Source organism: Chelon labrosus (assembly GCF_963514085.1).
Source record: "Chelon labrosus genome assembly, chromosome: 8".
Classification (NCBI taxonomy): domain Eukaryota; kingdom Metazoa; phylum Chordata; class Actinopteri; order Mugiliformes; family Mugilidae; genus Chelon; species Chelon labrosus.
This window is the reverse complement of record NC_140358.1, coordinates 10071857-10084176: the sequence shown is the minus strand read 5'-3', so window position 1 is coordinate 10084176 and position 12320 is coordinate 10071857. Positions and strand designations below refer to the sequence as shown.

The 12320-nt window shown below is 42.0% G+C and overlaps 2 protein-coding genes across 2 annotated transcripts; one reads left to right on the top strand and one right to left on the bottom strand.

Annotated features, from left to right (window-relative positions):
- The first annotated feature begins 1720 nt into the window (after nt 1–1720).
- prss23 (serine protease 23) lies at nt 1721–5209 on the top strand. Its single transcript, XM_084550363.1, has 2 exons — nt 1721–2078; nt 3406–5209. The coding sequence occupies exon 2, from the start codon at nt 3420–3422 to the stop codon at nt 4578–4580; it is 1161 nt and encodes a 386-aa protein (XP_084406489.1). The 5' UTR covers nt 1721–2078; nt 3406–3419; the 3' UTR covers nt 4581–5209.
- A 241-nt stretch (nt 5210–5450) lies between these two features.
- On the bottom strand, nt 5451–12094 carry cfl1 (cofilin 1). The gene is made up of 4 exons (XM_084550468.1): nt 11994–12094; nt 8417–8727; nt 8254–8330; nt 5451–6440 (listed from the first exon to the last, which is right to left on the bottom strand). The coding sequence occupies exons 1-4, from the start codon at nt 11994–11996 to the stop codon at nt 6328–6330; spliced, it is 504 nt and encodes a 167-aa protein (XP_084406594.1). The 5' UTR covers nt 11997–12094; the 3' UTR covers nt 5451–6327.
- Between the last annotated feature and the right edge of the window lie 226 nt (nt 12095–12320).

Below are 12320 nucleotides of genomic sequence, written 5' to 3'. Positions count from 1 at the left end.
GGGGATATTTAAACTGAGACTCTTTAGTCTGAGTGGTACCCTTTGTTTTTAATATGTTTTCTTTTAACTTATATTCATATATTTAAGGCCTACTGTGTCACATTGAGAGGTGGGTGGTAGGGGCTTTTTAAGTGACCAGGCAGCTAATGGCATTCCTTTTGCACAATTTCATTAGTACCACTTATAAAGCTAACCAGCCTGATTGGTAATCTTTATAGAAGTTCAGTTGAAGTTATCAAGTTTGCAGTATAACATGTTATAAAGGTTTTTGATAAATGTGTCATCAATGTGTCAAAATGCTAACGTGATAATATAAGAAAGTGAATACAGTAAACATTACATCTGCAAAATATGTTAGCTGACTTAACCAAATGAGTGTTAGTGATCAAATGTTAACATGTTAGCATACTTAATGAGATGGAAAACAAGGTAAATATTTGTCACTTCAGGTATTTGTATTGCAAGCACGTTGACCTTTGTTACCAAAAGGTTAAACAATTGACATTTGTCAGCCTCAGCGCCACTTCCATTGCTTATTAACCAAAGTTAGCATACTTATATACCACCAGTTAAATGTCTGCATTGTGATTGTATGCATATGTCAGCCAGTAATTCATTCATTCATCTTCTGTAAACGCTTGTTCCTGTGAAGGCTCGTGGGGTCTGCTGGAGCCCATCCCAGCTGTCATCGGGCTGGAGGCGGGGTACACCCTGGACAGGTCACCAGTCTATCGCAGGGCTAACACAGAGAGACAGACAACCATTCACACTCACATACACACCTATGCACAATTTAGAATCACCAATTAACCTAACCAGCATGTCTTTGGACAGTGGGAGGAAGCCGGAGTACCCGGAGAGAACCCACGCAGACACAGGGAGAACATGCAAACTCCACACAGAAAGGCCCAGTCGGCCCATGGATTCGAACGTAGGACCTTCTTGCTGTGAGGCATCAGTGCTAACCACCTCACCACTGTGCCGTCCCGTCAGCCAGTAATATTTATCAAATGTTAGCATTCGCGCTCACTTAGATAACAAATGGCTAGTCTAATTAAATATAGCAGCCTCATTACTGTAAGCAATTAACATGTTGACCTTTTTGACCAGACAATTTCATTAATTCATTCATTCATCTTCTGTACCCGCTTATTCCTGCTAAGGGTCGCAGGGTCTGCTGGAGCCTATCCCAGCTGTCATCGGGCGAGAGGCGGGGTACACCCTGGACAGGTCACCAGACAATTTAACAAATTAAATTTGTCTGCCTCAGCTGTACTATAGTGTTAATTAGCCGAAGTTAGCATGCCAACACACTAAATGGTGAACATTTTTAACAGTTAAATGTGTTAGCATTGTGATTGTGTGCATATGTCAGCCTCAGTGCTAGTCATTAAATGTTAGCATGCTGGCATGCTTAGCCGAGAAAGGAAACGGGGTAAATATATTAGCAAGTTTGCAGGATGACATTTGTGACCAAGCAAATAAAATCAAGTCAGCTAAATAGCACGGGTTAGCATGCCAGCACACTAAATGGGTAACAGTATGTATGTTAGCATGTTTATGTTAGAGGTGGTTAGCTTTTCTTATTATTTATCCATAAAAAATTTCACAAATTATTCTCTGACTGTACTTAGTTAAAATATTTGAAGGTATTTATTATTATATGTTATCAACGTAAAAATGGTACAAAGTGGGATATCGTATGGTCATCAGTTCCTTCATGAGTTGCAGATTCTCATATGGGACAGGGAGGGGCGCTAGGACCGTGAGGCCGGAGGCTGCACGGAGAGAAAACACGTCTTTCAGAGAAGAGATTTCATTTGTGTCTCTGAGTCTGAGCCGAGCAGGTTTCAGAGGACGTCCCGACACCCAGCCCACACCTGGCGCTGCATTTCTACAGCTGTAAAAGAGAGAGGAAAGTTTCCCTTCCGGAGAGAGATAGAGACGAGGGGAGAAACTGACTACCTGTCACCGGAGATGATGAGGGAAACTTGGGGAAATGATCCTGAGGGACTTGTCTGATGGGGAGGAAAACTTGACTGGGATGTAAACACGGACCATTGATCTCTAATCAGGAGGTAATATATTACATTAATAGTGTTGTTTGGGAAGTGAACACATTTCCCTGCTCTATCTACTGCCTAAAATGTTGCATTCAGGGGTCATTGCATGAATAAATGTGGGTGGATTTACAGTCTAGATGTAAAATGGAAGATTGTTCAGGACAGATATTTGGGTGATGATGAATTTCTTTATATGGTGTCGCTTTTTAACCATCTTCATAGTTTTAACTGAAATAATATGTGTTCTTCCTTGATGTGTGGCAGGTGTTAGAGAGAGCTGAACTTAGTTTGACTTTACTGCATGAATAAATCAAATTACATCAGTTTTAGAAGATTATGTAGGATTTTTGAATATCTGCCTTTGATGCAGTTTATTTGCAGTTCAGGTTCTATAAACATGTGAGTTTACACTTATTTTTCACTCATTAAAGATGCTCTATTAGCTATATTTTACCATGTACTCTACACATACAGTTTATTTCCTTCACATCCTAAATCTTAGATTATATCTGTCTTTCCAGAGCTTGGTTTGATATTTGAATCACATGTATTGTATTAAAAAAGCTATACAATGTGTCAGTGTTACAAACTCATTTCAATACTTGAGCAGCAGCCAATTTACCACTTAAGATGATGTGGCTTGTACTTTCCCTGCTTGCTCTCTTTTGTGCCTCCTTTGCAGTGTTATATGGACCAGCTCATAGGTGTGTAGACAGGCCCCACCCTGCCTTTTGTTAGCAATAATGCTCTGTTCCACCGCCCTGCCTCAACTTGTTTCACTTTTTACACACCTGCTCGGTTCGTGCCATGAGTGCCTCGGGATCTGCAGCCATTAGAGAGGGGATCAAGTATCTCCTTGTCCCTGCTAATCTGCCCTGAAAGCCCCACATACAGTGTGAAGTAGTTAATGGTTGATAGAAAACACCTTCTTATCTTTGAGCTTTAACAAATATTTGATTGAGGGTTGTTACTGTAAACAAAAAATCTGACCACTCAGCTTTGTCTTCATCTTGAAGCTTTTGTACCAAACGGACATTAAAATGCTTGTTTGCTTCCATTGGGCGGAAATCCTATTTTCCTGGTAATCTATATTGTAGGAACAAGAGGTTCATTGTTGCCTCGTCACACCAGATGAAATTCAGGCCTGCCTTGCAACATTTGTAAGCTGACCTCAGTTAGACGCTGTGATTTACAATCAACAATCAGTTGTGAGCGAGTTCAGATTTATGAGGGATTAGATTTTGTGTGTTTGTGAGGCCGCTTGTTTAGGAATGTTTTCCACAGTTGTTTTCTTGGCAGTCCCTCATCGCTAAACTGTTGTCCTCTGATTATTTTCCTACAGTGTTTTCCATCACCATGATGGCGCCACACGAGAGCTTTCTCCTAACTCACCTGCTCCTGCTCCTCCATCTTCTCCTCCCTTTCACCTTGTCTCTCCTCCACGCTCCTCAACAGCCGTCTGCCCACGTCCCCACGCTGGTCCCTCACACGCCGACCCCTCTCACCCGCTCCCGCTTCAGTGCTCACACTCAGCTGGACTTCACCACTCACTGCAACTCCAGCTGCTTCCACAGAGGAGAGCAAGAGGAGCAGAGGGAGCAGCTCTCTGAGCAGCTGGCATTTGAGACGCTGTACGCCGACGGCTCCCGCACTCTCACTACGGTGGACGTGGAGGGTGATGATGAGTTTGAAAGGGATGACTTTGCTCAGCTGCCCCTGGGGAGGAGATTTAGAGCAAAGCCCAGACATAAGCGTGTGAGGAGACAGATCTACGGAGCTGATGGCCGCTTTAACATCCAAGGTGACGACTTCCTATTAGATTACCCCTTCTCCACTGCCGTGCGGATCTCCACTGGCTGCACCGGTGTTCTCGTGTCCCAGCAGCACGTCCTCACAGCCGCCCACTGTGTTCATGATGGGAAGGATTATGTCAATGGGGCACGGAAGCTGAGGGTGGGCTTCTTGATTCCTCCCTCCATCAACGGCACCAAAACTGGCCTCACCTCTGGCAAGAAGTCTCTAGTTCGTTGGGTACGGGTGAAACGTACTCGTGTGCCAAAGGGCTGGATCCAGGGTCCTCAGGAGGTCAGCATGGACTTTGATTACGCCCTGTTGGAGCTGCGTTGGCCTCACCGACGTCCCTTCATGCGCCTGTCTGTGGCTCCCTCCTCTGATGATCTGGCAGGGAAGCGCATCCACTTCTCTGGTTTTGACAGCGACAGACCCGGAGAGCTGGTGTACAGATTTTGTCCCGTGGAAGAAGAGTCCAGCAACCTGATATACCAGCACTGTGATGCCCGACCTGGAGCCAGCGGCTCTGGTGTGTATGGACGAGTGTGGGACAACAGCTTAGAGCGCTGGGAAAGGAAGGTCATTGGCATTTTCTCTGGACACCAGTGGTTGGAGATAGATGGAGAGAACCGGGATTACAATGTGGCTGTGCGTATTACTCCTCTGAAGTTTGCTCAGATCTGTTACTGGGTGCACGGAAACCGACTAGACTGTGTCCAGGACTAAGACGGGGGGTGTTGTGAAAGTATAAACAAGGTGAAATGTCCCATTTCTCCTGAAGAAAGAAGAGTGAAACAGGCTTAATTCCACACAGAGGTTACATCCTTCAGTTAAACCACAGTGAAGCTCATCTACTTTTGGTCTGTATTTAATTTGCTCCCTTGAACTTCTGGGCCTATTAAACAAATTAGCCTGTGAGATCATCACCACGGCATCTTTTAATATGTTGTTGCCCACATTCAGATTAATAGCACGGTCAGTGTTTCCACAGAATTAACATAAGAGTGTTGTGAGTAGCAGCAGATTATTTTCCTTCCGAGGATTTTTATTTTTCCTGCTTTTTCCTTTGGGACATGGTTTTAATATTTTTATTGCTCTTTGTGGATCATTCACCTCCTTTTGCTTCAGCCTGCATTCAGAATAAAGCCTGATGTAGTTCAAGGACAGTACTTTTCAGCAGACAGTATATCTTCTCAGTGTGGACTGAAAACACAGAGAGCTAATTTTATTTTTTGAAAAATGCTTGATATATTTTAATAAACAGAGATTTATAACAATGTTTGTGTGAATGGTTTTGATTTCAGGAGTGGTGCTGAGCTGCCCCTCTGTGGTCATAACGAGTACTGCAGCTTCACTTGACCTGACGCCAGAGATTATGTTTTTTATTTTATCATATTTTATGCATTAACTGTAAAGTGCATATCTTTGAATTTAGATAAATATTCATGACATTGATGATATATTTGTCTATTTTTCTACAATAAACAAAACAATTGCAACATCAGTTTAGATTTCAAAAATCAGTGTAATCATGTTGCTGTAAATAGATAATCCTCAAAACAAGTTTTAAGAAATTCAATAAGAGCAGAACAAATCAGTAGTTTAGTGCTTTTTATTAGAGATAAGGAGACGATACAAAACATCCACCATTCAATATTCAGTCTAAACTCTGACCGCTGGTCCTTCATATACACATCGCTCCCCATCAGACCTTCATAACACCAAAGTTTTTAAATCCTGGTTTTAACAAGTACAAGGAATGTTGTGTTTTACTACATCAAATGTTGTCTGACCCAGAACCAGAAATAAAAAGGAATCACTCAAGTTTTGGAATTTGTATGTTGAAAAAGAAAAGAAAAAAAACCCAAAACAATGGAATAACAAAACAAAGAAAAAATATATATATTTAATAACCGTGTTCCCCCAGAGAAGGTTTTGATACATGTTGTGCAATCAAGAATGAATTAGTTCACACTACATCTAGTCTCAACTACACACACTTACAAAACTTAACTAGAAGTTTGGCAAAAAAAAAAATATAATTAAATGTAGTTGGAACAATTATTTGTCAGGAGTCAATGGTTGGAAAACTAAAGTTGTCCCTTTCTCTGCAATCCTTCAAATGGAACTCAGAAAGAACAAAACCCTGTCCTTAAACATGAACAATATGTGTATTTAAGTTTTATCGTCATCATCCTTCCTCAGTTGTATCTTAATGTTTTTCCTTTGTGTGTGTTTTGTTCGTAATCTTTATGTTGCATGAACTGAAATGACAGTCTGCTTTTTTTTTTTTTCTTTTCTTTTTACTGTCACTTGACCCCAAACCCACCCACAATATCCCTCCCCGAGAGGCCCACGAATGATGCTGGTTCTGCTTTTGCCCTTCTCCACACCACACTGGAATGAACAGCTAAACCCAACAGATGTGTCTGAAAGGCCTCAGTCGAAGCCAGAGAGGAGAGGGGAGTGGTATTTATATAGGGGATCCTTCCAGGCTGACTACTGATGAGCCGCCGAGCTTTTCTGCCAGGGTGTGCCGGTCTTTGAGGTCCTCCAAACCGTTCACCTGCCACTCGTGCTTAATACCTGAAAGAAAAATAAACGAAGCAGTCACAATTATGTATCGGTTTGTTTTCAGAGAAATGCATCTCTAACAGATTTTCATCAGGCAAGTTATGGTGGAAAATAAGGTTTGTATTCTTTAAGATTAACACGTGAATGTCCGTTGACCAACATGTTTAATTAAGTGTCAATAGATATGTACAAATTATTCACTACACCTGACAACTGGAGGTATTTACATCACTTTGGTGCAAAATTAAAATATATAAATCAAGTTCTGTGAAGTGACTTTAATCTATTGTTAACCAGGTATAAATGCCACACAGACACTAAAATAGAACAATTTTACTGCCTTTATGTGGTGTGCGCAAGTAAACGCCATTTAAACAGCGCCCTCTTGTGGCACTCACTGCCACGTAACTAAAAAGCTTAGTGTGGTCCAAGTTTGTAGGGGGTGCACGAGATGAAAAATGTAACGCACTGTATATCTCAAGACAAAGTTAGCAATGAAGGAGGAGAGGAACCAAGAGAGAGTGAGGAATTTGAGGCAACAGAGGAGAGAAGTGCAACAGATCTGGCTGATGATGGGGTTGATGATGTCATCTCCACGGTCATTTAAAGTTGCTGCAATTTTTGTTTAATGTGGCTAAAAATATATAATTTCCCCCAACTTGTCTGCTTTTGGCCTCTGAGCCTGAGCCCGTCATCCATCCTCTTTGCTCTTAAAAGTGGAAGCTTGTGCGTAACTTTGTTGCATTATATTGAAAATGTTTAGTGTTTCAGTTTAATTCAAATGCGAGAGTGCATTTTTTTGTTGTTTTTGAAGGTGTGGAGGACTGGGGGTGCGTCAACCCGGTTGGGACATAGAAGGGGGTTATAATTTTCTTTTATAAAATGTGTTGAGGAAAATATGGATATTCAAACAACTTCATGTTTTCGTTACGCCTAAATCAAGGCCCCTGGTCATTACCTTGCTAAACTGCTAGCCGTGGTGGCTTCTTGACGTCAACGGTTGCCTAGCAGCAGTGTTCTCACGACTTACAGGTAATGTTGCCACTTAAAAGGCGAAACATTTTGAGTACGCGACTTTCATTGTCGTGACCACGAGTTCTAATTGAAAGCATTATATCGTCTGATGATGCCGCCCAGCTGTGCCATCTAATTCAATCATTGTGTGACTTAATTAAAATGTTTTGCTCTTCAAACCATAAACATCTGATTTTATTATGTATGAAAGATGTTTGTTGTATTCATTCAGCACACCTCCTGTCTAAAAGCCACATTAAGCAAATAAAAAACAAATAAGAACCACATATTCAGGCCAGTGGCGCTAGTACAAAGGCAAAATTAACAATTTCTCATATGTCATCTGAGGTGAGACGGTGATATTTATAACATCAGAAGATCCTCGTTCAAAACTCTCATTGGTTTGAGCATGCCCCTGCCCTGCTCAGGACAAAAGCTTAGTTTAATATTCGCTGTCCTTTTAACTCTGCTTGGGTCTCGAACATCTCCAGAGGCTAGAACTGTGCTGGCTTGCTGCTTGAACTGGTAGCATTGAGAGTGCATTTAAACAATGTCATGAGACACCCGAGACTAAACCGTGAGCAGGAAACTCAAAACAATGAGCTGAAAGATCCTAAAATGATTTGCAGAGCTGAAGGTAACTGTTGAATCTGCTAATGGGTTTGTCACTTGACTCCTTTCTTTCATGTTCACATGATTTGAGTCAGTACAGCTTCAGGTTTGGATATCTGTCAGGTGTAGTCCAGGATTAAATAAATATGTTTGTGCTTGATGGTTCTCAATCTAAACCAACACACATACTGCTACTCACCTTCAAATTTCCTCTTGATAGCATCTTTTGAGCTGGCATAGATCATCTTGCTCTTCAACGGAGCACTATCTGGAGCCCTGTGAAGAGAGGGAAGACATTAAAGTCTAAAGACATCTCAATGGAGGTCATAAACCTATTAATGTTTGATTATGGCTGCCCTCACCAGAAGATGAAGACCAGGTCCTCCTTCTTTGTTTCTTTGGTCTCATAGGTGGCGTCATACAGGGCGTAGCGGCAGTCGTCTGGGGGCAGCATCTTCACAAAGTGCTGGTATGGATCCTGGACGGTGGTTCCCAGGTCACCGAGGAGGATCTCCTTACCATCATCCAGGACAATGTTCTTGAGGTCCTTGCTCAGGCAGAACAGAATGGCCTTCTTCCTCTTCCTCTTCTCATCCTCGTTTGCCTGTGCCTTACGCACCTTCATGTCATTGAAGACTGCGATGACTTCATCTGTCACTTTCACACCGGAGGCCTGCAGAGAGAACAAGCTGTTAATACAGGGTCCAGTGTGTTTGGCTGAAAAGTTGAGGTCTATTACAGCGTACAACCCATTAATACTAATTTCACCAGGATACACTTCGCTAAAAATGTAAATGAACCTGATTTCCAAGTTGTTTTATGGAAGACAAAGCAGAACACACGCGAGTTAAAAAAAAAGATTAATCTACAAACAGTTTTGGGTCAATTAAAGAAATCCCATAACAACCAGCTTTCCAGATGTAAATATGTTGCTTACTTGATCTGTGCTAATATTAAAATAAATATATTTGTGTGCAAGATTCATGGTAGGACAAAACAGTTAATCTGAATAGATCTAGTAGGGGTGGGAGAAACTGTGATGAGGTTTTCTTGCCATTTCTTTGACAGTACAGACCAAACAATCATTTAATCTCAAAATAATGAGCAAATAACTATTAATTAACTATTAACTATTAATATGGCGTATTCCACTGTGACAGTTTTGCTTAAATGAGTGGCCACAGTCTTCAACAGACCAGAAGTGGCCATTTAGGTAGAGTAAAAGCAGACATCATGAAGCTGAAGAAGGGCCTGAGAGGGCGGCATGTGACTATCACACACCACAGGAATGTTTCTTACAAGGGCGACTGATAAGGAGGACTGAAACACAAATGGTGCTGCTGTGACAAGCTGTTGGCCGTGGTGGTGGTGCAAGAGTTAAGCTGTGTAAAGCAATCCGAAAATGATCCAACTGGTTAGCACAGGTGGTTCAAATGAAATCAACACTGGTGATTCACTCAGTGCAGCCTTTTAGAAGTATTTATTATGAATAAGGTGAAGTTGTGACGACGACAAAGAAAAGAAAGAATATACGTGGGCCGTCCTGCTTGACCAAAGTCCACCTCGAATACGAACACTTGAAAATAAGTTCAGCTAACAGGTGTGGCTTCTGCAGGCATGACACATTACGTAAGTTTTTTCTGCAGGCAGGCAGACAGAACAGCCGTGTATCGCCATAAAGACGACCGTGTGGGCGAGGGTGTGGTCGGGAATTAAGCGTTTCAGTTACAAACAATGGGGCTTCTGTTGAAATATAGAATACAAGTCACATCGCTAAGTCAAGGCTGCCCAATAAACCCAGTCAGTCGTGTCTTCTGACTCCGTTTAAGGCCTTCATCACAGGAAAGTGCAGTCTCATGAGAAGAAAACTAATGCTATCTACCAACAGCGTGTCAGTGAAAAACCAGACATGGAAAGAAACAACAATGAAAAGGAAATAATGGGACAGGAAAGACGGAAAAGGAACCCGGCTGCAAAGCAACACTGGCAGACAGTGTATGTTTGTTCAGGGCGTCAAAGGCCTGTGTGAGATAACAGGGAATATCTGATTAATAATTAACTAGCAAACAAGCATAATCCCATCCTTCACTTCCTGAATTCCCCTTAAAAAACAATAAAAGTAAGGATTATACTTAAGTTAGACTTAAGATAGACTTAAATTTACATTTTTTTTAACTCATTTTGCATTTTTTTGCCCCACTAAAATCTTCCTCCATAGTGATGTTAAGAAATTACAATGACCATATTGTTTACATGGGTCATTCTTCAGTATATAAACACAAGTTACTTGAACTATTTGTCCGTTTCCATTACCTCCTTCCCACTACGTAGCTTTGGCCTAATTTTATTGTTTAGTTTCTATTAATTTCTTTGGTGTAGCAGCAAGCTAATATCACCAGGGTGATCACTATGCTACTTATCTAATCTTAACCACGGATACCTTTCTTTATAGAAGACAAGGTTCACATGACTCAGTGCCAGTCATAGTCCAAGTCTTTCATTCCTTTGCAGGCCTCACACCATTCAAACTCTTAAAGTGTTCAGCAGGCAGATTTACTTGCTGTGAGACCAGGATGCAGACTCAGCAGTGAAAACCACAAAACACAGCTGGCCGTTAACAGAAACTGTGATATTTAGTCATACATATATTTTAAATGTTTCGTGTTGTAGTGATGCACGAACAATAACGCCATATTCTGTCGTTTTCTTTATCTCTAATCGCTGATGATCATGTATGACTGAACAGAGACATAAATTAGTTATTCCATATTAGTACTGTGTGGTACTCTAATGGTGTGATGCGCAACTAGAAGAGATACGCAGCAGCGACCGTGCAGACCCAGTCAGTGGCCCGTTAGCTTTAGCGAGCGGATCCAGCGCTGCCAATCTGACGTTACATAATGGTGACAGTTCAGTAAAATATCTGGAAAAAGCTTATAGATAAAAAGGCAAAACGATCACGTCTCAATCGGCAGTAAGCTGACTGTAATTGCAGATCCATTATAATACGCCACCAAACAAAATGGTCTTTGCACCAAATTCAGGGTGGGGCCATGAATGCAGCACACGCACATGTGTGCGCTAGCTTGCTATATAAGGCAAAACTGGACTCAAACCGGCCAGTTAGTCGGTTAATTCACGCATTTATTGACACAATACAACTCGGTCATAATCCTAATATCTATCTGTTTGCCATCACTGGGGGCTAAAAATGTCCCCATCTGGAGCACGCAGTCAACCAGCGCCTAACACACCGACAGAGAGGGAGCCGTGTACAGACAAAGAAACAGAAAATCTCAGCTAGCGCCAGCCATAATGGGTGTCATTTTCTGAGTCCGCTAACGCGGCTAGCTAACAATACCCTGAGCTAGGTGGCCCTGAGGCGCTGCTGCACCTGCCACCGCTGTGCTCCATTACTGAGGAAGCATCGACGAGCAGAGGTGAAATAATGGAAACATGATGCAGTGAAAACACTGAAGCAGCGCCATGGCAACGGTGTGGATGTTAACCCAGACGAGGCCCTCTAAATCCGCTTTTTGTCAGCGAAACACGGCGAGATGAACGAAATGGCGCCAGCACTTCAGGACCGTTGGAGGTTTATCTGGTCTGTTATCTCGATCCTGTAAAAACTGCCGCACGGAAAGCTCTCCCGAGTGTGATGAAGGTAAAAAGCGGCTTCACGGTGGCCCGTTAAAGCTTTATCAGCTGTCCAACCTCCGGGATAGCCGAGCTGGTCGCTGCCTAGCCCCGGTGCTAACAGCGGCTCTTGCGGCACAAAACCGGCTTGGCATGTTTAATGCCGAAACCGATATCTACAAAATAAACACCGGCTGACCACAAACATTCCCAGACATGAAGATTAAATTGGTTTTAGGCAGCTAAACCCGTGAGAATATGTATAAAGGAGATAAAAAATAAATAAAACGACGGCGAACCTACCATTGCTGTAGCTCTGAGTAGGTCAGCGTCTGGTAGAAATTGAATGGACTGTGATGATGAATTGCGTCTCACACACTGGATACACAATGTGAACGCGCATACAAGCACGTCCCCGATTCGAGGAAGGTGCACGAGCGGGAGCGCGTGTCTATTAACCATGACAGTCGGGGTGTTTGTTTACTACTGACTAATGTATTTTAAATCTGAACTCATTAATAATTATATATTCTTTGTCAATATATCATACACACAAAAACATTTTTTATCTATACATATTATATATATTATATAATATTATTGACCACTATTGTAACAATAGCAATATGT

What these genes read in the sequence shown, in the direction of transcription:
- prss23 (XM_084550363.1), top strand. Translation starts at nt 3,420, where the DNA reads ATGATGGCGCCACACGAGAGCTTTCTCCTAACTCACCTGCTCCTGCTC.
- cfl1 (XM_084550468.1), bottom strand. An exon ending in GACCTGGTCTTCATCTTCTG is followed by an intron (nt 8,331 to 8,416) that starts GTGAGGGCAGCC and finishes CTCTCTTCACAG; the next exon opens with GGCTCCAGATAGTGCTCCGT. An exon ending in TATCAAGAGGAAATTTGAAG is followed by an intron (nt 6,441 to 8,253) that starts GTGAGTAGCAGT and finishes TTTTTCTTTCAG; the next exon opens with GTATTAAGCACGAGTGGCAG.